Raw genomic sequence first — 25,241 nt, forward strand, 5'->3', positions numbered from 1 at the left:
CACCAAACAGGCATATGTTACACATGCTCAACTCCATCGAATCGTAGAACATCAGGGCTGGAAGGGACCTTGGGAGGTCACCTAGTCCAACCCCCTGCTCAAAGCAGGACCAAGCCCCAGACAGATTTCTGCCCCAGATCTCTCAAGGATTGAACTCTCAACCCTGGGTTTAGCAGGCCAATGCTCAAACCACCGAGCTATCCCTCCCACTCTGCTTGAAGGCTATAAGAGCAGTGGGTGCTCCACGTCTCAGACCTGCCCCAGAACCACAACGCTTGCTGCTGTGTGTTTAAAAATCCCCTGGTGCACTTTGACTTGCTCGTGTTTGAAATGGGATTAAAAGGCTTTGGCCAAAGTGGTTCTGCTGTTTCCAGGAACAAGCTTAGGGAAAACTATTCCTTGCCTGTGTCTATTTGTTTGTTTTTTAATTTATATACTTACATGGTCTCATTGCAGAGTTCTGGTACAGCTGCTTTGCAGCACGGCCTTGAAATTTGGCATGAGGGGGGTCACCGTGGTGTCAGAGGGACCTTTTGCTGCCCCCATAAAGTGCTCAAATTGGCAGAACTAAAACCTCTGAGAACTTAGTTTGTTTGGTCGCGCTCGCTCTTGTTAGAGTTTTGCAGCTCAGATTGTCTGCCCTGATCGTGTTCCAGTTTGGGGCTGAGCAGGACTCTCCCTGCAGTTGCTCCTCCTGGCACCAGAGATGCGTCTACACTGCAGCTGAACCTGAGCTGGTGCCTGAGCTCGGACCCTGTGAGGTGGGAGAGTCCCAGGGCTTGGGCTGTAGCCCGAGCCCAGAGCCCAGAAGTCTACACAGCCCCACGGCCCGAGGCCTGCAAGCCTGAGTCAGCTGGCATGGGCCAGCGGCAGGTTTTTAACTGTAGTGTAGACAAACCCTGAGGCTCCAGTCACTAGAACTGAGAGCTGGGAAAATCTCTCCTGTGTTCTGTGCCCTCTGCAAACAGCCTGGCTGAAATGCAGAGCAGGGAAGTGGGCTGCAGGACCCAGTGGGAAGGGGTCAGTAGGGTGGGTGGGGTTGGGAACAGGAGCCAGGGGATGGGACAAGCTGGGGGCAGAAGGGTCGAACTGCCAGAGCACATTTTCCCCCAATACAACCAGGAATTAATCCAGAAGTTTTTTCAAACAGCTGTGAAAGCCAGTGGCAAACTGTTGCCATCTCCCTCTAGTGGCTGGTCATATAGAAGATAACCTACTACTGCTACCGGTTACTCTATTAGCTCTAGCTGGGGCGAGTTAGGTTGCATGGGTAACCCTAAACTCTGGCATTTTCCCAACATTGAAATGCTTACCTTTGCAACCTAAATATTTTCAGCACAGGGTTTTTGGATATAATGCCATACATACCCTGTGTAGTTAAAAAAAAATTAGCTGTTCAAGTCTTCTAGACTTAACTATTCACTGCTTGTTTTGTTAACATTTTATTAACACGTGTCTTACACGCTGCAGAAACACTTGCTCTGAGCCAAGTTACATTTTTGCTGATTTTGCAAATCTCTGAAATTTGCAGCCCCTATTTCTAGCAACAGGCAGGAAGGAGCCAGCTGGGAGCATGATATATTACTGGCCTTGCAAATCTAAAATAGACTGTATAACTTACAGAATTGTGGGGCTTCTGCACGGGCCTGAAACTCCTCCCAGAGCCTGTCCCTGAAAGCTGGGCTGTATGTCTTGCGAAAGGAGCTTTCCTTGGACTGCAAAAGGCCTCTGGTTTCTCTTATGAGGGGTTAATCTGTGTGGGTAGATGTAAATTTTGTAGAATTTCCGGGTGGCAAGGAATATACCCACACTAGTTCCTAATATCCAAGGAGAAACTTAATTAGTAGGAATTGATTGTGCAGAATAAAGTGGGCTCTAGTGACGACGGCCGGCTTTAAGCCGATTCCCTGGAATCGGGCCTCGCACCCGCGCCTCTGAATGAGCAGTGTTGCAATGTAAATTCTCAGTCATGATTTGGTAACCAAATTCTATAAATCCTCAGCAGTTCAGGGTTGTGCTATTTGGTCTTCTGCATGTCTGCTTTAGAGAACTGCCAACTAACTTGTGCTCCGACTCGCCCGAATGGGGTAACGCTCCTTTTCGCTGCTGTTCCTGGATTGGCTCTTCCAGTGAATGCTCTGGGGCCTCGGTGGTGAAAAGGGGCTTGGGAAGTGACACACTTGGAGACCTTGCCCTTCAGGGAGCCCCGTGTGTTCAGCTTTTGCTCTAGCATCGCGTTTTCTGTGGAGTCAGTTTAGTGTCTGAAGTAACTGCTGCATGGAGGAGCCAGGAGGCACCGTTGCCTGACCTCGTGCATAACACAAGCGATAGAAGTTCCTGAACGAATTCCTCCAAACACGAGCAGATCTCTTTAGAGCAGTGGGGATTTTTGGAACCTCCAGTGATGGGGGATCCCTCCCAACCCTTGATAAATAATTCAAGGGTTAATCATCTCACTGTTCAAAACTTGCACCTTATTTCTGGTCTGTCTAGCTCAGGGGTTGGCAACCTTTCAGAAGTGCTGGGCCGAGTCTTCATTTATTCACTTTAATTAAAGGTTTTGCGTGCCGGTCATACAGTTTAATGTCTTTTTAGAAGGTCGGTCTCTGTCTCTATTATATAACTAAACTAGTGTTGTATTGTAAAATAAAGAAAGTTTTCAAAATGTTTAAGAAGCTTCATTTAAAATTAAATTAAAATGTTGATCTTACGCCGCCGGCCCGCTCAACCCGCTGCTGGTCTGGGGTTCTGTTCATCTAGGCCAGCAGCAGGCTGAGTGGGGCCTGCGGCTGGGACCCCGGCTGGCAAGGGTCCAGCAGCCAGAACCCCAGACCGGCAGTGGGCTGGCGGCCGGGACCCCGGACCGGCAGTGGGCTGAGTGGCTCAGCCCGCTGCCGCTCAGGGGTTCCATCCGCCGGCTCCTGCCAGCCGGGATCCCGGCTGCCGGACCCGCTCAGTCCGCTGCCGGTCTGGGGTCCCGGCCCTGCCCACATACAGTGGGTACCTACCTTCTCCCTGGTTCTGGCCCATTCTCTCCCTCTCTCTGCACTGAGCTGAGGGTGGGAGTGGACCGAGCACAGGGCTGGGGGTGAAGGGTCTGGCCAGGAGCTAGAATGAAGGAGGGGGCTCAGGGTTGGGGCAGGAGGTTTGGGTGTGGGGCACTTACCTGGGCAGCTCCCATTTGGTGTGAGGGGTGCAGCTGGGAATGTGTGGGGGGGGGGGTTGCAGGAGCTCCCGTTTGGTGCTCTGGGTGGGGATGTGGGGGGTGCAAGAGTCAGGATGTGGGGGGTGCATGGGGTGTGGAGGGGCTGGGTATGTGCGGGGGGTATAAGGGGCAGGGCAGAGGGCTGGGGGCATGTGAGGGGGGTGCAGGTGTCAGGGCAGGGGGTGGGGGGGCTGGGTGTATGTGGGGGTGCCAGAGTCAGGGCTGGGGTCATGGGTGTGTGTGTGAGGGAGTCAAGCAGAGGGCTGGGTGTGTATGAGAGGGTACAGGGCTTGGCATGGGCCTGGGGGGTGGGCAGGGCTGCGGGGCTCAGGGCAGGGGCCTGAGTGTGTGTGTGTGTGGGGGGGGGGGGGTGTCAGGGGTCAGGGCTGGGGTGTGTGTGTGGGGGGGAGGGTCAGGGCAGGGGGCTGGAGGGGATATGCCCCTATTCCACCCCCCCTTCCCCAAGGCCCTGCCTCGGCCGGGAGCAGTGAGCACGCTGACTCTGCTCGTCCCAAGGGCCATCAGCTGATCGGCGGGCAGGGAGGAGGAGGGGCAGGAACCCAGCACACTGCGGGAAGAGGCCGGGGAGCCGGCAGGACCAAGCTTCTGCCCCTTGCCCCCGTGGGGAGGGGTGCGGGAGCGGAGGGTGGAAAAGAGCAGGCCAGGCTGGGCTGGGCAGGATTTTTAATGGCATTGCGCTGCCTGCCAGGACTCCGGCAGGCAGCAGCGTGCCATTAAAAATGGGCTCGCGTGCCGTCTTTGGTGTGCGTGCCATAGGTTGCCGACCCCTGGTCTAGCTTCGGCATCCAGCCGCTGGATAGTGGTGGTCGTTTCTCTGCGAGATAGACTCGACTTGGCTCTTCCTTCTCCACATGGGTACTTGCAGGCTGAGATCGAGTGACCCCTGAACCGTCTCTTTGTTAAGCTACGTAGATAGACACAAGGAGCTCACTCGCTCCATGGCCGGTTTTCTAACCCTTTCATCATTCTCGTGAGCCCTCTCCAAATGATCAACATCCTTCTTGAATTGTGGGGACCAGGACTGGACACTGGATTCCAGCAGCTTTCGCACCAGAGTCAAATACCCTCTGCTTGAGAGTCCCCTGTTTATGCCTCCAAGGATCCTGCTGGCTCTTTGGCCACAGTATTGCGCTGGGACGTGGTGTTCAGCTGATTATCTGCCATGACAGGACTGGCCAGGAGGTGGCTTTCAAAAACGGCCACAGTTGGTGCCGACAACTGTTGGAAAGGAGTTTAGAGATTCTCATAAATAGAAGCGATTAGGAGATTTAATGTTGAGGGTGCAGACTCTAACCTGCTGAATGCTGAGGTTTATTTCAGAGCAAGGTGCAACTTCTGATGCTGGCCACAATCCGAGACTGGATACTAGACAGACGATCTGGTCCAGTTGTACGTTTTTAGGTTAGAAACCTGGGAACAGTCCATGACAGATTCTTCTTCCATGGAAACTTCCACCTGATTTCTTTGTGCTTGTGGGCGTCATACTGTGGGAATCGTGCCATTTTTTTCCAGAAGGGCTTTTCCCCCACCTCCACCCCCCAAAAAGTCCAACCTGCTGATCTTTCTGTATTGGAAAAATTGCAAGAACTAAACCTCTTGGGCCTCACTGAAAGACCTGCATGCAGCTCCCTTGCGAGGCGCAAGAGCTCACGGCTGGAGGGTGAATTAAAGATGCTGCTATGAGAAATTAGAGTAATAAATTATTGATAACATAGAATCTTTTATAGTGACCTACATGATACTAATTGGTCTCCTCTATGTATCAGGCTCACCCTGGGGCAACACCCGCTGAAACGAAACGTATGGGCTATTTTAATGGTGCTTTTCTGAGCTTCAGATGGGAATTTCTGTTTGTCACCCCAGTTTGAGGGAGCCCCCAGCAAATGCTGGCACAGATGTGCTCAGGACCTAGGGCAGGGCCGGTAATCTAGCAGGCATCACCTTTCCTTGTGGTCCTCCCAGCCCCAGCGTCTCTTGCTAACTGAAGCTGGAGCTGTTGCTCTAACTGAGAAAGAGCCTGTGTCCTAGATATACAGCTCCAGGTAGCGCAAAATCCCTCCTTTACCTGTAAGGGGTTAAGAAGGGATTAATAACCCTTAATTAATAACCTTGTTGGCACCGGACCAATAAGGGAAGAACCACCTTTCTTATCTGCTGGGGGGGGGGGGGAGGCTTTGTTTGTGCTCTTTGTTGCTCTCTCCGGGACAGAGAGGGGCCAGGGCAGGGAAAACCATCTCCTAAACCCCTACCTGAAATAAGCCTCCAAGATGACAAAAATTGTAAGTAATAGCAAGGAAATGTGTTGGCTTATCTTTTGTTTTAGCTTGTACATTCAAAGTTACAAAAACACAGGAAGTTTTGCCTAGAGGGGAATCCTCTCTCAAATCTTATTGCCCTGTAAAATTACCTTCCTTCCTGATTTTAGAGGTGCTGCTTTTACCTTTCTTTTCTTTATAATAAAGTTCTGCTTTTTAAGAACCTGATTGGTGTTTAGTGTCCTAAAAACCCGAGGGTCTGATCTGTGCTCACCTTGTTTACCTATTTGGTTGGTATATTATTCTCAAACCTCCCCAGGAAAGGGGGTGAAGGGGCTTGGTGGGGGGGATATTTTGGGGAAACAGGAACTCCAAGTGGTCCTTTTCCTGAATCTTTGTCTAACTCACTTGGTGGTGGCAGCAATACCGTCTGAGGGACAAGGAAGAATTTGTACCTTGGGGAAGATTTAACCTAAGCTGGCAGAAATAAGCTTAGGGGGTCTTCATGCTTTGGCAGACCCTCCGCTGAGAAGGTGGCTGCTCATATGTTGGCGCTTGAGAATTTCAGTGCCAAGTCAGGCCCCAGATCTGAGCTCTGATTTTAGGAGAACCCGGAGGCCTGTCTGTTCTGTGCCCTTGGCACAATCTCTGACTTTGGCCAGAGGAACGTACCAGCTCATCTCCGCTGGGGAGAGCGCCCCCTCCACAGCACTTCCTATGGCCCTCCAGTCCCACATGTGCATCTCCCCAGGTGACTCCAGTCTGCGGCCTTGGCAGGACAGAATCCAGGAGTCTGCATTGCAGCTGTGCATTGGCCACTGGCGTATGCTCAGGCCTCCGTACCATGGAACGCTGCTGCGGTTGGAGTAGCGGCTCGGGCCATTCCCCCTTTGTGCTCTGCTCCAAAATGGCTCTGTCTCTTCCTGGTCTCAGGCATTTCGTGTCCCTGCTCTGTTAGCTGGTCTGGGGTCCGCACACCCCCTGCCTGCACCGACTTTGTCCCAGTGACTCCCTGCGCGGAGCGGCGTAACAGACTGCTTTGCTAGGCCCCTGCGGCCAGATGGACGTGCCCTGGTGCTGCCAATGGCCGTTGCCTTTGAATGGGTGTGCAGGGAGAGGCCTGTCTGCAGTGACGGGCTCGGTTCCCTGCAGATGCCAGGAAGGGCTTTTGTAGGCAAACTGCCAGCTGGCGAGAGGGTTTCTTCCTGGGTGCAGCCTGAGAGCTCGGCCGTGCGGTTCCCCCGTGTTGGAAGAGGAGATTGGTCCCTAGAGCCAGTCATGGAGCAGGTGACTTCCCCCGCCTGAGGGGATGCGGGAAGTGCAGCCCCTCAGCTCATGCCAGACGGGTCCCAGCCAGCAGCGCTGGTCCTGCTGCTGCAGCCTTGGCCAGCCAGGGCGTGGGAGGGGGCAAAGCTGGGCTCTTCTCCGTGAGTCATTGGTAGCTGAACTGAGCACTGAGGGGGCATTAAACAGCCTGGAACGAACCCCCAAAGTTTCAGCTGCCAGAGCACTAAGGACAAAGCCAGTGGAAGAGGCTGAACGTCCCAGCCTAAGCCTGCAAGGTGAGCGCGTCTCCCACTGGCCAGTTCTCGTCCTCTTTCCGCTGCAGGAACTCAGGTGTCTGCTACCATCCCAGCCCCCGCCCTGCCAAATTCGCCCTGCTACCTTCAGACCCTGGAGATGGCCGGTGAAGAGCACAGCTGGGCTCCCAAGCGAACTCCTGTGGCTGGGTGCAGAGGTCGCCCCTATGTACCTCGGCACCCCTCCACTCACTCATTCAGCCTGGGGGTGGGCTTGGGGGTCTGCACCTGGCACAGCCGCCGGGGGAGGGGCTCAGCAGAAGAAAGCCCTGTTCTTCCCTTGTGTCTGATGTCTCGTTTCTGTGCTTCCCCCCGGCTTTTCCTGCAGGGCACCCGGGTGTGGATCCCTGACTGCCTGGAAGTCTGGAAATCTGCAGAACTAACCAGGGGCTACGAGGAAGGAGACAGCTTCCTCCATCTCCGCCTGGAAGATGGCTCGGTAAGGCAGGGAGCCTTCTGGCCTGCAGGGTCTAGTAGGTGGCACCCCAGCCTTCCTGCCCCTACACACACACTAACTCCAGTGCATGGGGTGCGGGGGGAGACGCTGTTCTAAGCTGCATAGCTCCCTGGGGTGGGAGCAGCCCCAGATCCATGCTGCAGGCAGATGAGCAGGTACTGACAGGGTCTTAGGTGAAATAGGCACAGCGGGGGCTGCTGTGGTCGGGGGTGGAGCTCTGTCCCATGGAGGGTCCTGTTGTCTGCCCAGTCGCTCTGGCAAATGCACTTTCCTTGGGGTGGGAATGGCGTCTGCAGAGCTTGGCAGCAGACTGCTCTCCTGGGGCTGCCTGGAGTTCCGTGTCCAGCCCCCTGCTGCGACCGGGGGAGCAGGTGCCCCGGCAGCTTCAGACAGGATGGGGAGTGCCTGGCCTCATTGCGGAACTGGCATCTGTCCTCCAACCCTCCCCCAGCGAGTGGCATTCCCCTCTGCCAAGCGCGGGGGCTGCCCTCGCCCCCCGCCGGCGCTGCCGAACGTGCCAGTGAATTTCCGGGCCCTGGTGCTGGGGAAAGCCAGGGGAAGGTCCCCGCCTGGCAGTGTTCACTACATCCGTGTGCACGAGTGTAGTGGCGGTGCTGAGGGTGGGTTTGGAGAGTGATGTCACCCCACTGCAGCAGCAGCTCCTGTCCTGTGGGACTGGGCCGGGCTCTGGGCATTGCAACCTAGTGCCTGGGCTCGCACTGCCGTGCCACTGAGGTTTGGCCCCTCCGTCTCCATCTGCGGAGGGATGGACGGGCCAAACGTCGGTGGCATTGCGACCCCACGCACCAGGCTGCAAAGCCCACTCTGCTTGCGGGGCCTCATCAGGCGTGTTTGCCGCCACTTCCAACATGTCACCGACTTGATTCAAAGTCACCACTTCCGTGGCCTCCCTGACAGAATCGTGGGCCTGGCCGGAGGGCCTAGCCCTGCCTAGGACAAGCCACGGCTCTGCCTGGCGTCACTGCTCCAATGGCTTGGAGGCTGCTCAGACGTCTGGCAAGTGCCTCAAAGCACAACTGGACGAAGCAAGTGCTGATGGCTCATCAGGGCTGCCCAGAGGATTCAGGGGGCCTGGGGTCTTCAGCTGCGGGGGGCCAGCCACCCAATTGCCGCCGAAGACCCAGAGCGAGTGAAGGACCCCGCTCCAGGGGCCCCAAAAAACTCTTGTGGGGGACAAATTGCCCCGCTTACCCCCCCCCCCCCGAGCGGCCCTGTGGCTCATGGCTGGGGCCCTACCAAATTCATAGTCCGTTTTGGTCAATTTCACGGTTATAGGATTTTAAAAATAGTAAATTTCATGATTTCAGCTATTGAAATCTGAAATTTCAGGGTGTTGTAATTGTCGGGGTCCTGACCAAAAAGGAGGGTTTTTTGGCAGGGGGGTTTCCAAAATTATTGTAGCGGGGTTGCGGTTCTGCTACCCTTACATCTGCACTGCTGCTGGCGGCGGCGCTGCCTTCAGAGCTGGGCGGCTGGAGAGCGGGGGCTGCTGGCCGGGAGCCCAGCTCTGAAGGCAGCGCCGCCTCCAGCAGCAGTGCGGAGGGCATGGTATGGTATCGCCACCCTTACTTGTGCTGCTCCCTGCAGAGCTGGGTCCTCAGTCAGCAGCCGCCACTCTCCAGCTGCCCAGCTCTGAAGGCAGCAGCACAGCCGTAAGGGTGGCCTGGGATGCTATTGTCACCCTCACGTCTGCACTGCTGCTGGTGGGACGCTGCCTTCAGAGCTGGGCACCCGGCAAACAACCGCTGCTCTCTGGCCGTCCAGCTCTGAAGGCAGCACAGAAGTAAGGGTGGCAATACCGCCACCCCCCTAAAATAACCTTGTGATCCCCCTGCAACTCCCTTTTGGGTCAGGACCCCCAACGTGAGAAACGCCCGTCTCCCTGTGAGATACGTAGAGTATTGGGTAAAAGCGCACAAAAGACCAGATTTCACAGCCCGTCATGCATTTTTCATGGCCGTGAATTTGGTAGGGCCCTAGTCATGGCTAACTTGGGCTTCCTCGCACCTGTTCCTCCTGCACACCAGTACGCAGGGCAACATCCCAGCCTGCTCATCCTCCACCTCCGACTGGCCTGGCAGGTGGCTTTGGGAACAGGCAAATGCCGGTTTGGCTGCGCTAACCCCTCGCCTGCTGCATTGGAGGGAGGGAGAAGTTCTTCCCGGCAGGGTGAGCTGGCATCTCTCCCATGAGGAGCCTCAGTCCCTTCCGCAGGACAAAGGCTTGGTTGGCATCCCACCCGTCCTGCGCAGCGCTGCCTGGTCTGGTGGCGGTGGCTTAGAGGCCAAGTCCCAGGGGATTGGGGGTGACGGCAGGTCTGGGCTGGGGAGAGCAGCTGCTGCTGGGTGGGGGTGACCCAGCCTGGCTTCATAGGAAGCCTCCCAAGTGCCTTCCCGGGGGGCTAGAGCCGTGACTAACACTGTTCTGAGGTTGAGGGCACTGGCTCCAGCAAGCTCAGCTGTTCTCCATTGGCCTCCTTCCCCGTGACAGGAATCGACCTTCCCCCTCGACCCCCGGTGCCCCCAGCTGCCCTTCCTGCGGAACCCCGACTACCTGTCAGGAGAGAACGACCTGGTGGCGCTGAGCTACCTCCACGAGCCGGCCGTGCTGCACACGCTCCGGAGTCGCTTCCTGGAGACCAACACCATCTACACCTACTGCGGTGAGCGCCTGGTCGCTGGCTCTCTTCTGTGCGGGGGAGTCCTCGAGCTCGGTAACCCACAGCGCTCCCCAGGGGGCAGGGTCCAGTGGCTGGAGCAGGGGAGATGGAGTCAAACACCGGGGTTCCATGCCCGGCTTTCCAGGTGACCTGAGACCAGATGTGGTCACTGCTTTCGGGCCCTCCACAAACGAGCCTCCTGCTCTTCCTGGGAGGAGCGATCGCCTCTGTCTCCTAGCCCCCCCGCCCCCATAAAATGGCAGCTGGGGGGATGGTACTGAGGCTCATACCAGTCCCCCAGTGATGGCTCAAATGCCCCCCCACCCCACCCCAAGCTTAATCTGAGCTGCTGGGGGATCCCTCTCACGGCATCTCCTGTCCCGCTCTTCTGCTCGCGGCTGGGTTTGAATGTCCTCCCTCCTGCCCCCAGGTATCATCCTCGTCGCCATCAACCCTTACAAGCAGCTGCCCATCTATGAGGAGCCGGTTATCTACGCCTACAGCGGCCAGAACATGAGTGACATGGACCCCCACATCTTCGCCGTGGCCGAGGACGCGTACAAGCAGATGTCCAGGTGAGCAGACCTCTGGCAGGCCGCACCCGGCATGCTGTGATGTACGCATCCCTCGCTGGCTCCTTGTCCTGCTGGAGTGATTGGTGCAGAAGAACCCCCGCCCCACACTTCTCTGGACCCCAGGTCCTTCCAAGCTGGATCCCCAGGGATGGGCTATTGTTGCTGATTAGCTACAAACAGGACTTAAGTTATGTTGTGTTGGGATCTCGATGGGGTGGAGTAGGCCCCCTGCTGGAGGCCTCAAGATCCTGCCACGCCCTGCCCCAGAAAAGGGCAGCAGAGAGAGTCCTCCAAGCTGCCTAGAGAGGCCATGTGGGATGCAGCCAATCCAGGCCCAGCAGGCGCATATAAAAGGAGCTGCAGGGCCAGAGTGAGTTCAGTCTGCTGTCAGGGACTGGGGGATGATGAGGTGCTCCTGGCTGGCTGCAGGAGCTGGACAGATGAGGCAGCTAAACAGGGACAAGGAGAATAGCTCCTGGCTGGCTGCTGGGACTAAGCAGGCAGTTGCTGGCAGGGACCGTGGGAGCGAGGACGGAGATCCTGGCTGGCTGCTGGGACTTGGCTAAGATGGGCTGTGGGGAAGTGACCTAGGGAAATGTTGAGCAGCAGTTAGTAAAAGGATGCAACACAGGGTTTAAAGGGTCCCTGGTTTGGGACCCAGAGCAGTGGGTTGCACCGGGGGAAGTGGCTATGCCCTAAGGAAGGGAATTAGAACTGCAGCACCAGCACCCCAGGGAAGGGGCTGACTCCGCAAACTGAGCCCAAGAGGGGTGGCTCAGCAGGAAGGCTGGAGTCACTGAGGACTAAGGTAGGGGGCAAGGAGTCCCCGGGGAAGAAGCCCTCGGGGCGCTGCTCAGCTCCAGGGTAGGAGCCTTGCAACCCAGCTGGACCAAGCAGTACTATGATGGGCCCTGCTGGACTGGTTAAAGGCTGAGCCTGGGAGGGCTGCAGGACAGGGGGGACACTTGGGACTGTGTACCCCAGAAGGGGTGGGTTTGTTTCACCCACCCATGGACAGAGTGACTTGGCCAGAGGGCTGAGTCACCAAAGACCCTCCTGACAAGCACAGCGGCCAACAGGGGAGCACTGTGAGCGGAGAAAAACTGCAGGCATGTGCATGCTCCAGCAGGGGGCGCTTGCGAGAGGTGGGTGCCACCCCATTGCAGATCTCCAGTCATGTTAAAGGTCAGGAATCCTGGCCGGGGTGGGGGGAACACAGGGGATCTCCCAGTCTCCATATTGTGAGCTGCTCAGAGCAACTGAACAAGAAGTGAGACTGGGCTCGGGGGAGAAGTGTTCCAGAGCTGGAAAGATGTGAGGGAGGCGAAACAGAGTCCAAGGGCCTGGAACTTGGCAGGATGGCACCCTGGAGCGATGCTGCGGAGCATGGCCAGCAGTGCCCAGCCTTGGCCAATGGGAGGAACCTGGCGGCCCGTCTGAGCAGCACAGAGCATGGCCGGGGTTCTCAGAGGCTGAAGGGCAGCCGAAGCCAAGCATCTGCCTTTCTGAAAATCCCAGCCTCCGAAAAGGCTCAGCTGGGGTAAGACTGATGAGCAGCAGAGCAGTGCCCTGGGGAGAAATCCCACAGAATCTAATAGAATGGAGGCAGTGGGGGTCCCCAGAAATTTCTCTCTCTCTCCAGAATTTAATAGTGGGAGACCCGTTCTGTTCAGGCCAGTCTGCAGCAGGGGCTGTGGCTCTGTTAATCCTCGAGCATTGACTATCTGTGGGGATGCGAAAGTCTAAAGAAATTGCTGCAAAACAAACTGGTTCCTTGGCCTTTTGTGTCTTCCCTTGAAGCGTGTGGCGCTGGTCAGTCTGGGGGTGGGCACATGACGTGTGGTTTGAGGGAAGCTCTCAGCAAGTTCTGATGGCTCAGTAACCTGATGGGTCCACGGGTGTAGACGCAAATGCGACTGCCGGTACGTGGTACTCAGGCTGCGGGGGGTTGAAACTAGTTCGTGCGACCCTGTGCTAGAGGGAAGTGCGGGAGCGTCTGCCTCCAAGGTCCATCTCCAGTGTAGGTGTCACTTCCTGCTGGGGGAGCTGTACCCGCGCTAGCTCTGACCAAGCCAGCCTGCTAAATACAGCAGGGTGGCTGTGGCTGGGGTGGCTCCCCCAGGTATGTACCTAGAGCTTCAGCTGACATTGTGTGTGGGGGTGGCCAGCGCCGTAACAAGGCCGAGGCAAGTGAGGCACTTGCCTCCGGCGCACAGAGCTGGGGGGCGCAGAAAGTGGTGAAGGGGGAAAAAGCTGCTGGCAGAGAGATTTATAACTGGGGTGATCTCCCCCCGGCCCCACCTGCGCGTGCCCCTCCCCCGCCTCTCCTGAGTGTCCCCGGACCCCGACTTGCTTCCCCCCCCTTCCAAGCCTGGAGCAGAGCAGCTGCTCTGCAGCAACTGCTGCCGCAGGGTCCTAGTGCCTCCACCTCACTGCCAGGGCAGACTGACTCTGAGCCTGCCCTTCCCCCTCAGACCCTTTCATTTTCCAACGGGACCCTCCAGCACCACAGCCCCCCCCCCCCTGCCCGCAGTCACCGCTCCTGCCCCACGCTGGGCAAGGAGGCAGCCCCATCCCCCACCCCCAGTGAGGCTACAGTCAGGGGCAACTGCCGGGGAGGAGGCGCATGCAGCGCCCCCAGCACCCACCACGGGGGACGGGAGGGAGATTCCTGGACTTGAGGGGCCCTAGGAGCACACGCAGTGACAGTGGGGGGGTGAGTGTGCTGCTGGGGGGGCTCCTCCCCCAGAGCTTGCTGCTGCTGGCAGGGAAAGGGCTGGGGGGAGCCCTCCCCTCTGTCCCAAGGCAGCCTGCCTGCACCCCAAACTCATCCGCAGCCCTGCCCCACCCCAGAGCCCACACGCCCAGCCAGAGCGTTCACCCCCCCACTGCACCCTGATCCTCTGCCTGAGCCCCTCCAGCACCCCAAACACCCCATCCCCAGTCCCAGCCAGAGCCCTCATTCCCCCCACACCCCAACCCTCTGCCTGAGCCCCTCCCACACTACGAGCCCCTCCTCTGCAGCCACAGCCCTCACCCCTGCACCCCCTATCTCCACATCCCCTCCCATCCCCAAACTTCCCCCCAAGCCTGCACCCCAATCCCCAGCCTAGGGCCTGCACTCCAGACCTCCTCCCTCATCCAAACTCCCTCCCAGAGCCTTGGGGGGGTGGAGTTTGGGTGGGGGCGGGTTCTCGGCACCACCACAATTTCTACAAACCTGCCACCCCTGATCCTGCCCTGCAGACCTGAACTCCCAGCATTCTCAGGACACTTGCTAATCCCTAGTGGCCACTGCTGATATCCAGCACCTCCCTCCTCTCTTAACCTGTGAGTCCCTCTCTGGATTGGAACTGGACGGGAACCAAAGACCATCTTGGAAGCAACATTACCAGCCCAAGCAGTCAAAAAATCATGAGTTGACTCCCCAAAATCACAGGCTCTATTGCTGCCGCTTCATTCATTATTCGGCGGCAGGCCCTTCCATCTGAGAGGGACTGAGGGACCTGCTGCCAAAGAGCTGCCCCTGGGGGAGGGCGCACGTTTATATTCTTGCCTTAGGTGCAAAAATACCTAGTTACGGCTCTGGTGGTGGCTAACCCACCCCACCACTTGCGCCACTGCCATTGCGTTATCTTTAGCAGCCAAGTCAATCAGAGCTAGCGGGGGTATGTCTGCCTGAGCTGGGAACCTCGCCTCCTGCTCCTGTGTAGACGCACCTTAAGACAAACGTCTGCAACTGCAGACTCCCCAAGGTGTTTCATCTCTGATTAATGGAGCTGGTGGCTGATGTGGGAGAGCCCAAGGTACAACCTTAGAGTTGGTTCAGTACACGCCACCGTCCTGATGCCCAGGTCCACGGGGGGGGTCACCTCGGCATGGAGCCCCAGAGAACTGGGGGTGAAGCAACCAAACAGCTGGTTAAGGATGTTGAGATGAGACCAAATAAGCTCCCTAGAATGGCCCCTGCCAGCCCAGCCTATTAACTGCATCAGAAGGACCCCGCAGCTTAATTACAGCGGAGTGGCTCCTCAGCAGCTCCTGGAGGAGGTAAATGTGTAACCAGGGCTCTGTGCATGCCCCACTGCTTGCTTCCCCCCAGACCGAGCCGAATGGCCAGGGGAGGCTGGCACTTGCTAGTGGCTGTATGTGGGGCAGATGCTTGCTCTCCCTAGCTATTGGGGAGGGATAGGAACAAAGTCCCTCTTGGGGCATCATGGCGGGGGAAGGAAGGGGCTGCTTGAGCCAGGAGCAGCTGTCTTTAAAATAAAACCCCGTGCTCCCTGGGGCTGGCTCCCAGCCAGGGCGGTGGAAACAGGTGGGGAGGGTGAATCTGCATTTGTCTCTGCGAGGCAGAAGAGTGGTGGCAGGATGGGTGGGGCTGGCTCCTGCAATGTGTGGCGCTGGTTTGCTGGAGCGCAGCTGAGCGTCACTTAAAACTCAACCCTGCGAGGAAGGGTCTGTCTGAAAACTCCCCTGTCCCAGAAAAGCCGCTCAATGCTTCTCCTTGGCGGGGAGAAGGGAAATGCTGGGGGTTGGCCCCTTCTCAGCCCCAGATGGGATTGCAGTGCTGAGCCTGCCCAGCAGGGGGAACCAGACTCCATCTCTCCCTCCCTGTTAGATGGGTGCATAGAACCGCCTGGGAGTGGGGTGAGTCAAACCGGCTAGTTTCCCTGGTGCAGCGGCTTCCCCGTGGCCCCAGCATGCCAGGTTCAGACCCAGCCCACGTCAGCCTTCATCCCTCCCGCTCCACCCTGACGCCGCTTGCTGCCTGTCCTAACTCGACTGAGAGGGGCCGGATGGTCCCCAGGGTGCCCTCGGGGAACTCCTGGCCCAGCCACGTCTGGGAGAGCCCATGGGACGTTCAGAGCAAACTCCTGGCCAGGAGAAACATGCGACTTCCCCAGCCGGGCTCCTTAGCGTCTGGCGGTTCAGCCGTGACTAAAGAGGGTATTTTCCTGCTGAGTCTCTGCCCTCGCGGAGCCCCCATCTCCCACAGCGACAGGCTCCCGTTGCCTCCCGCAGGAACAACAAGAACCAGTCACTGATCATCAGCGGCGAGTCGGGTGCTGGCAAGACGGCGTCGGCCAAATATGCCATGCGGTACTTTGCCCTGGTCGGGGGATCCCTGGGTGACTCCAGCATGGAGGAGAAGGTGCTGGCCTCGAGCCCCATCATGGAGGTAGGTGCTGTTCGTCTCTCCTGAAGGAGCAGGGATAGTGGCTCCAGATCCGCTCTCTGATACGGGGTGAATCTGTGCGGTCTCCTCCCTGCCCCTGCTAAACACACCGCCGTGCTGCTGTGCTTGGCACGGTATTGCCCCTCAAGGGGTTGAGGGAGGGGATCTCTGCAGAGCAGCCTGGCGGGGGGCCTGGCAGTCCTCACTTTCCTGCTTCCCTTTCCCTGCTGGTGGGGCACATCTCCTGCCGGCTGGCTGGCTGCCCTGCTCGGAGGAGGCAGCTCTCTGCTCCCTTCCTATGGGTCTCGTTTATTTTTTATCCTGGAAGGGAGCTGCAGTTCCCAGCCTGCCTGGGTTCTTCCCCTCCCCTCTGCTCTGTGTGGGAGATGTGGTATCCCACCCCCGGCTTGGGAAGCGACTGCAGCTGTATGGCGGGGTCTCTGATGAATGGCCTCCCCAAGGTGAGGGAAGCAGACAGCTCCCATAGCTGGGGGATAGAAAAGTTTGGCAAACTCCCCCCGCAAGGCCCTCTGAGTCAGGGGTGAAGTAAATCTCCCCTTGTCTATCCCCTCAGCTCCCACTGCCGTAGCTGGCAGGCAGGGCCGTCCCTGCACAGAGATGAGGGCCACTCATGGGACCTCGGGAGGCCTCTCTGGCCCAAGGTCCATCAGCACGGCTCGAGCATGGAGGAGCTTCCCCTGCAGGCTGATCGGGGTGGGAATGATGCCCCCAGGAAGGGGCGGTGTAAGAGCAAGAGGAAATCTGCAGGGCAGTGTCTCTGCCCGGAAGCCCGCTGAGCCCACAGCGTGGGAGCTGGTGGGGCAGCCCTGCCAGCTGCCCTGATCCACCCAAAGGCAGAGTAAGGTTGGCACTTGCAAGGCTGGCAGCTGGAAGTGCCTGTTCCCTTGTTTCTGCTGCTGCTTCGATGGCAGTTGGGCTCTTTCCCCAGAGCCGGCTCCGGCTTTTTTGCCGCCGCAAGCAAAAAAAACAAACAAAAAAAGCCGGCCGGCTGGAGTGGGGAAGGGGTTAAAAACCCCAAACTGCCAGGCTTGCTACAGACCTGGCACCGCTCCCAGCACCGCTCCCCTCCTCTGTGCTGCTGCCCCCTACAGGGCAGCTGGAGCGGCGAAGGGGGGAAAAACAACCTGCGGGAATGCCCCCCCTTGGAATCTGCCACCCCAAGCACCACTTGCTCAGCTGGTGCTTGGAGCCGGCCCTGGGCCCGGCTGGCTACATCCAGGGACTTGGCAATGCTTCGTGGGGTTGGATGAGGGTGTCTGGGGCCCACTCAGCATCCCAAAGACTCTTCTGATCCCGCACAGACCCATCTCCCCACGCACACCTTGATCGGGGCACAGTTCATCTCTGTTCCCAGCCCCGCTCCTCCAAGGGAGGCTGGTTGTCTCGGTTCGGGGCTTAGAGAGCAGGAAGCTTGGGCCTCATTCAGTGTTCAGCCCGTCTCAGCACTGAACCCCCATTTCTATACGACTCTCAGCAGGATTTCTTGCTGCCTGGGCTCCCAGCTGCAGCAGTGAGGTCTCCCGAGGGCACCAGGCCCTAGAACCACGGTTCCCGAAGGCGACCCACCAACGGCATTGTCTCTTTGCAATTGCACGTGTTGGCGAGCGAGTCCTGCAGATCTGGGCCCAGCTCAATCAGGGTTGCAGTATCGCGGCAGGTTCAGCCCAGCTGCCCCTTGTCATAACAGCTTGGGTGGCTGGGCCGTAAGAGTGATGCTGTGACCCTGTCTGCCAGGAGCAGGGAGCTGGGTCCAGGTCAGTGGGACAGGAGCTGCCACTGTGACCCCCACCCACCCCATACTGGGTCTGTGACCCATCTAGAACCTTCCCACGACCACTGGAGGGTCAGGACCCACCGTTGGGGGAATGCTGCCTAAGGCCTGCCCCACACCAGCCGTCTCACTGCGAACACAGCTAGGAAGGGAGAGAGCTCAGGGCTTGCAGACTGATCAGCCCTGTACCTGCATGGTCCCAGGTGTGCCCAGCATGGGTGGAGGCAGCGGGGTGTGCAGAGGTCAAGGGTGCATAGATCCAGTCGGCAATGTTGGCCTAGTGGGCAGGGCACTGGACTATAAAACTCAGGAGACTTGCGCTGTGTTCCCAGCTCTGCTGGGTGACCTCAGGAGAGTCCCACACCCGCCTGCCTCCATTTCCCCACCTGTAAAATGGGCGTAAGGATGCTCTTGGCTTGGTGCTCGGAGATCTAGGGTGAAAAGTGCCATGTAAGGGCTAAGCGCCATTTCCCTTCCCGATCAGGCTTTTGGAAATGCCAAGACCACCAGGAATGACAACAGCAGCCGCTTTGGGAAATACGTGGAAATCTGCTTCAGCCACGAGTATCGCATCGTCGGGGCTGCCATGAAAACCTACCTGCTGGAGAAATCCCGCCTCGCCTTCCAGGTGGGCCCTGTTCGGGGCAGGGGGTGTAGAACGCCGGCTGGGTAGGGCACTGCGGCCCAGGGTATCGCTGAGCGGGCGACTGGGTCCGGGTAAGCAAAGCCCCTTTAGAGACGGCGTAGGGGTGGCTGGCGCTTCCCCTCACTCGCTGGATTTTCCTGTTGCCTGGGCTGGGACTGCAGCCTTGGCCAGGCTCCGGCTCTCAGCATGCTGAGGAACTGGACTCTGGGAAGGGGGGGTGTGTGTGTGTGTGTGAACTCCCCCCTCAAAGCTCTCTGAGTTGGGGGTGAAGTAAATCTCCCCTTGGCTCCCTCTGCTAGCTAGTGGGCAGGGCCGTCCCTACGCCTATATTGGGGAGTTCCTTCAATGCAAGCTCCAAACACTACCCGAAATCCTTAGCCCGTGTGCGGTGGGCAGCGCTCCCAGCGTGCAGCTGGGGTCGGGGGCACCATGACCTGCCCAGGGCTGGGGGGTGGACGGATGTTAGATGGTGGTGAAGCCGCATGATGTGCTCTGACTATTGGACACACTCCCCCCCCCACCCAAGGGCCCTTGCTCGCTCATATAAGATTGAGCTGGGCCCCTGTTGCTGACCGAGATGCAAGGCTCCATGGGAGTCTTAATCTGTCGTCTCAATATCCTCCCCCCACCCCCGACGTGCCCGCTCTGTGCAGCCACAGCTTGCCGAGAGCTTCAGGAAACTTCCTGAACAAAAACGTGAGAGTTAAAAGGGCCTTTTTGACAACAGGAAACAGAAGCCCTTGCGATTTCCTCCCCTGCACACAACACAACAAAGGCTGTGGAGAGTCTTTTAATTTTTCATTGTGACGCTTTAACTCTTGTGAAAAGAAAATGGGTGTGTGTGTGGGGGGGGGAGAACCAAACAGCCCCCCAGGATCACTGATTGTTTTCTGTGGTAAAGCTGGAAAAAGGGAAGGCCTGAAATAAACTTCCGTAAATTCTCATGGGAAAAGTTAAGAGCCCATCATTCAAAGCCTGCCAACCAAAAGGACCTGGATGTGAGTGTGGTTTTTGCAACCAATTCGGCCAGAGCTTGTGAGTGAGTTAAACACACCAACGAATGCCCTCCTCAGCGAACTTCCCGCTGGTGGCAAAGCCCGAGGAAGCGGCTGAGCCTGGCTGGCTTACTGAAAGTTCAAATCCAGGCTCTGTCAGACAATCATGGGGAAGGAAGTTCCACAGACCCTTCGCTTCCACTAAGGAGCTCCGTCTAGAAGGTTCCCATCTTGGGTCAAACTTGCTACCTTAACCCCCTTCCAGTGAGCAAATTGGTAAAAGCAAGACCTGGTTGTCTTTTATCAGGAGGGCTGGCTGACTTTTTCAAGCAGGAAACATTTTTGACTGGAGGGAAAAGTGTCCTTTTTCTACTTAACTTTTCACTTTGGAAATGAGCCTTTTTAAAATGCAGCTTTCCATTTTTTTAAAAGGAAAATCCACCATATTGTTAAACTAATTAAAATGCCTATTCCAGAAACAGTGACCAGAAATTCCAATGGGGGAAGCTGGAGAAATGCTTCCCTGTTGCCTTCTGTGCCTCCCCGTCCTGGCTGGAGCGGGGGGCAGATGGCCGAGATGCCCTGAGATCCAGGCAGACCAGAAAGATGTGCATATGGAGCCAGGCTGCAGTGCTCTTCCACAAGCTCCCGCTTAGGTGGGAGGGAGTCTGAACTCAGATCCTTCCATTCCAAAAGCAGGAGGCTCTTCCTCTTGAGCTCAGGGAGAGACTCCCTTCGCTGGTAGCTATAGTAGGCCCTTATTCTCTTATGTGAACCAGCCACTAAGCATGGGGTGGCCAGATACTCACTCATCCTAGCACGGGTTTGTTACTGTGGAGGAGGGGATAGCGGTATCTGACATGGCCTGTGCGTTCCTTTAGCCAGAGGGATGAGGTGAGGGGATCCAGGAAAATCTGGACCAAACCAGCTGTTCTGCTTGTCTCTGTGCAGGCGAAAGCCGAGAGGAACTACCACATCTTCTACCAGCTGTGCGCGTCGGCCGCGCTGCCGGAGTTCCAAGGCTTGGGCCTCGGTAAGCCCCACGGGCAGAGAAGCAGGGCCTCCCCGGGCAGCCAGCGTTCCAGCAAGAGCCCAGCCAGCTGTCCCCGGGCACTGTCCCTGCAGCAGCAGCTCTGGGTGGTGCAGAGTTGGGAAGCTGCCAGGCTGGGGTGGGCTCTATACAGGACATCTCAAACAAGGGCTGTGGACCTGGGGGGTGGGTGAGGTTACCAGGGTGGCTCTGGGGCTAAAGGACCTGGCCCCTTGGTGTTGACCTGTTGAGCAGCATGAGAACCAGGGGCTGGTTGGACAATATTCATGGCAGGCACTGAAAAGGTAAATGCTTCTGGCAGCATATGGGGAAGAAACACGGCACGTGGCTTGGGTTCACAGGGACAAGCAAAGCTCCTCCAACAATTATTCCATGGAGAATTTGCCTGTTCTTTGAAATCAAAGCTTTCTGCAGAGGGGGTTTGATTGGGACAAAGTTCCTCAGGTTTCAATCCTGCCTGGTTTCCAGTCTGGCTTCCTGACAACTTGTCGTCCTGGCTTCTTGGCAGGCTGCCTGGTAGGCTGCTGGGGCCCGCAGGACTTCCAGGGTCTCCAGTTCGGGGACAGCCCATTAGACAGACTGCCGCAGTCTGGGGGCTCCCGGGCAGCTGGCTCCGGAGCTGTGGGAACCCCTGGAGCCTGGCTCCCCTTTAGCCCACCAGACAACTTTTATTTTGAAATCAACCCACCACACTGATATTTCGGGGGATGGGCAGGATGACACATTTTTATCTTTTTGCAAAGAAGTGTGAACTCGTGTGTGTTCCAAATCTTGAATTCTTAAAACCCTCCCCGGACCGGCACTAGGGCTCAGCTTGTATGTCCAAGGGACTCTCGGTTCTTGCCTGGCACCAAGAATGTGGCTGCTTCATACAGCAGGGGTCGGCAACCTATGGCACATGTGCCAAAGATGGCGCACGAGCTGATTTTTAATGGCACGCTGCTGCCTGATGGGACTCCAGCGTGCCATTAAAAATACTGCCCGGTGCGGCAAGCCATGGGGTCCGCGCTCCTGGGCCGGAGCGCCCGGCCGAGTGCAGCAAGCCGCCAGCCCCTTCCCCCCCGCCCCTTCCCTGGAGCTTCTTAAACATTTTGAAAACCTTGTTATATTTTACAATACAACACTAGTTTAGTTATATAATATATAGACTTAGAGAGAGACCTTCTAAAAAACATTAAAACGTATGACCGGCACGCGAAACCTTAAATCCGAGTGAATGAATGAAGACTCGGCCCAGCACTTCTGAAAGGTTGCCGACCCCTGACATACAGCTTTCTGCGTCGGTGTCTGGCCGTGTTCCACCAGGGAAGGGCTGGGGATCTGTCTGGGCTGGGAGCAGGACTGTAGCTACCCCAGTAGCTGAGGGAAGCTGTGGGAGGCGAGGCAGAGGCAGTGGGGCTGTTCTGCTGATCTTGCTTGGTCCCAGTGGAAGGGAACTAACTGGTCCATCTCTCACCCTGCAGGTGGGGCTGAATCCTTCCATTACACCAACCAGGGGCAGTGCACGCACCTTGAGGCGACGGATGATGCCGCTGACCTGGAGAGCACACGAAACGCCTTCTCGCTGCTGGGTAGCTGTCCCTGCCTGGTCTGGTACCACCTCCGGCTGGGGGTGGGGAGTCGGGGTTGCATCCCCACCGGCTTTGCACGCTCACTGCCAGGAGCATGGGAGTCCCTGTACCCCATCAGGCCAGGCTCGGTCAGCCTGATGTTTGAGGAAGGTGCAAGGAACCCCCTAGTGGATGGTGAAGGAATGACCCATCCATGGTTCTGACCCCTGGCAGGCTCCCCCCCCCGCCACCCCCGGTTCCCTGCTGGCAGCCGCCTGGGGCTTCTCGGGGGTGGGGGGAGCTTTGTCAATGTCACTGTAGAACGGGCTCCTGGCAGGGGTGGGGGCTGCTGGCTCCTTGTCTGAGCTGAAGCTGTCCTGGGGCCAGCGGGAGGGGGAGCGGCTAGTGGCCCTCTCCATGGGGCTGCCCCCCGTCTGGCCTGGTGCGGTACCGTGTGATGTGCGCTCTGCAGGGGTCCATGAGTCAAGCCAGCTGGAACTGTTCAGCCTCCTGGCCTCTATCCTGCACCTGGGCAACATCCGGCTCCGAGCGAAGGACCGGCACGGGGAGAGCTGCTTCGCTGAGGTAAGGGGGAGCCGGCTCCCTACACCCTGCAGCCCTGGGGGTGTCCCCTCTCCAGCAGCCCTGGGGGTAGCAGACTGCCAGACTGACGAGGGTGGCCCTTGCCTCAGCCCAGCTAGAGGGGAGGAGCAGGTGTATGGCCCTTGGGCTGTTGGCTCGGAATGGGGGGCTCTGCCGAGCCCCCCCCAGTGGCTCTCCCAGTACTGGCTGGGGGTCATGGGGAGGGCTCCCTTCCCCACAGCAACACAGCTGATGCGAGGTTTCCGTCTCCATGCAGCCAGACGACGCAGCCCTGGGCCTGTTCTGCACACTGCTGGGCGTGGAGAAGTCCCAGGTCTCGCGCTGGCTCTGCTACCGCAAGCTGGTCACGGCCAGCGAGACCTATGTGAAGCCCATGTCCAGGCAGCAGGCCCTGAACTCCCGCGATGCCCTCGCCAAGCACATCTATGGACAGCTCTTCAAGTGGATCGTGGGCAGGATCAACAAAGCCCTGCGGGCATCCTGCAGGCAGCAGGCCTCCATCGGCATCCTGGACATCTACGGGTAAGGCCCGGGCCTGCGTGGAGTCCAGCCTTCCTCGCTCAAGGCCCCCCAGGGGCGCTGGACCAGCCTCCGCTCACCCCTGTGTGAAGGAGGGTCTGTGCCTGCTCAGGGGAGTGAATCGACATGGGGTCCTTCCTGGCGAAACCTCTCTACTAGCGAGCCAGCCAGGCGGCAGGTGCCCTGCATTAGCCAGGTGATGTGGCCTCAGAGCATGGACTGCCTGGGTGACTCTCCACACACCTGGCCAGTTCCCTGGCCAATCTCCTCTGGGGTCTTCTGAGCTGGCGGGTCCTAGCTCTCCTGTTCCCCTTCCCCACGTGGGGCGCAGGTGCCTACCTGGCAGACTGTCTGGGAAATCCAGCTCCAGCCCCGTGTGGGCATGACTAGGGTATGAGGCTGGGCCGAGCTCGAGAGCGGCTCTGGTTATCAGTGTTCGTTGGGCCATAGCCGTGTCCTTCCCCCTCCCCATCTCCTGCTCTTGTTGGTGCACTTGAGGAGTGCTCCCTGGCCGTCCCTGCTGGGCTCCTGCCTAGAGGCTGTCGTGCGCCCCCCCCTTTGGAAGACCCGAGGGTTCAGGGCAACTTGGGGCGTTGCTGAAGCTTATGGGGTGGAGAGCAGTGTTAGACCCAGGGATCCTCTCTGCTCCAGCACTGAACCAAGCTGGACTTGTTTCCCCTACTAATTCGGGGAGAGAGATAGCTCCGTGGTTTGAGCAGTGGCCTGCTAAACCCAGGGGTGTGAGTTCAATCTGTGAGGGGGCCATTTAGGGAACTGGGGTAAAAATCTGTCTGGGGCTTGGTCCTGCTTTGAGCAGGGGGCTGGACTAAATACTTCCCGAGGTCCCTTCCAACCCTGGTATTCTATGATAATTCTCCTTGTTGAAAAGCACAAACCCTTGGAGAGGCCTCGTCAGCTCCCCTGTCGTCGTCGTCTCCTTCCTCCTAGTCACCCCCACCCCCGTCTCTTCTTCAGGTTCGAGACGTTCACAGTCAACAGCTTCGAGCAGTTCTGCATCAACTACGCCAACGAGAAGCTGCAGCAGCACTTCAACCTGGTCAGTGCTGCCCTCCCAGCTGTTGCCTGCTGGGCTCCCGTACCCTTGGGGGGAGTCTAGAGCTGGCAGGCTGTCTCTGTACAGCACCTAGCGCAGCAGGGCCCGGGTCCATGACAGGGGCTCCTGGGTGCTACGGTAAAACAAACTAACTGAATTACCCGGGGAAGGTCACTGGGTACCTGAACGTCTGTTCTCCCCTCTCTTGTCCCAAGCCTGGTGCCCTCCAGGCAGCATGCTGTGGGTGCGATAGTGACTGAGAACACCCCCCCCCTTTCCCGTCCCCTCCACACCCTGGGGAGCTGGCTGGGGAAGCCTTGAAAGGCCCCTTAAATGGCTCTTACCAGCTGATAGTTTCTTGCTAGCTCAACTGAGTTTGACACCTGCATATTGAATTCCCGGTCTGGCGCCTTAGTGCTGAGGCCACTTAGGCCGTGTCTGTAACCGTGCTCCGGTCACTGGGACCAGCCCAGCGGCAGCTGCTAAAGCGTTCACCAGAGAACAGTCTGACGTTGGTGCCAGAGCTGTTTCCCCACAAACCCCTAATGTCTGGAGCTGGCTGGGCTGGGAAACCTTTTTGGTCTCAAATTTCCTACAAAAATGCTTCTCCCCCATCAAAATGCTTTTTTTCCTTAAAGGGTCAGTTTTGACACTGTTTTGGTCAGTGTCCCCACGGGACGTTTTAGGAACAGGCTCGTTTTTCTTGAAATAAAACTCAGTTTATACAAAAACTTTAATTTAAAAAAAGCTAATAGTCAAAATTGGAACACATCGCTAAAATCAAACCCACTTTTTTAGAATTTCATTTTGTTGAAAACTTTTTAAAATCTTCATTCCACTTCTGAACAGAGAGTTTGAAAATCAGGGGAACTTCCTGTGAAACAGGATCTGTCCCCTGCTGGCTCAGCTAACAATACAGAGCTGCTAAGAGTCGCCAAGCCACTAAACAGTGTGCTGCAAAAATGTAAACTCGTCCGACGTGCCCTCGGCTCACCAGCTCCTGCTTGCTTGGGGGGCAGATGGGAGCCGAGGTTCCACATCCTTTCACAGGTTGCCATCTGCCCACAAAATCCCATTCG

The 25,241-nt window shown here is 57.6% G+C and overlaps 1 protein-coding gene across 2 annotated transcripts in view; it reads left to right on the forward strand.

Annotated features, from left to right (window-relative positions):
* Positions 1–25,241, forward strand: part of LOC123356069 (unconventional myosin-Va-like) — a 67,224-nt gene that overhangs the window by 9,325 nt on the left and 32,658 nt on the right. For both annotated transcript variants that reach the window (XM_044999038.1, XM_044999039.1), the window contains exons 2-11: positions 7,390–7,500; positions 10,030–10,201; positions 10,629–10,773; positions 15,799–15,955; positions 18,229–18,372; positions 20,337–20,418; positions 21,900–22,007; positions 22,459–22,571; positions 22,846–23,111; positions 24,084–24,165. In XM_044999038.1, coding sequence (XP_044854973.1) covers positions 7,390–7,500; positions 10,030–10,201; positions 10,629–10,773; positions 15,799–15,955; positions 18,229–18,372; positions 20,337–20,418; positions 21,900–22,007; positions 22,459–22,571; positions 22,846–23,111; positions 24,084–24,165 — 1,380 coding nt within the window. The remainder of the gene's footprint in view (positions 1–7,389; positions 7,501–10,029; positions 10,202–10,628; positions 10,774–15,798; positions 15,956–18,228; positions 18,373–20,336; positions 20,419–21,899; positions 22,008–22,458; positions 22,572–22,845; positions 23,112–24,083; positions 24,166–25,241) is intronic.

This window comes from Mauremys mutica, chromosome 24 (assembly GCF_020497125.1).
Source record: "Mauremys mutica isolate MM-2020 ecotype Southern chromosome 24, ASM2049712v1, whole genome shotgun sequence".
NCBI classification, from domain to species: domain Eukaryota; kingdom Metazoa; phylum Chordata; order Testudines; family Geoemydidae; genus Mauremys; species Mauremys mutica.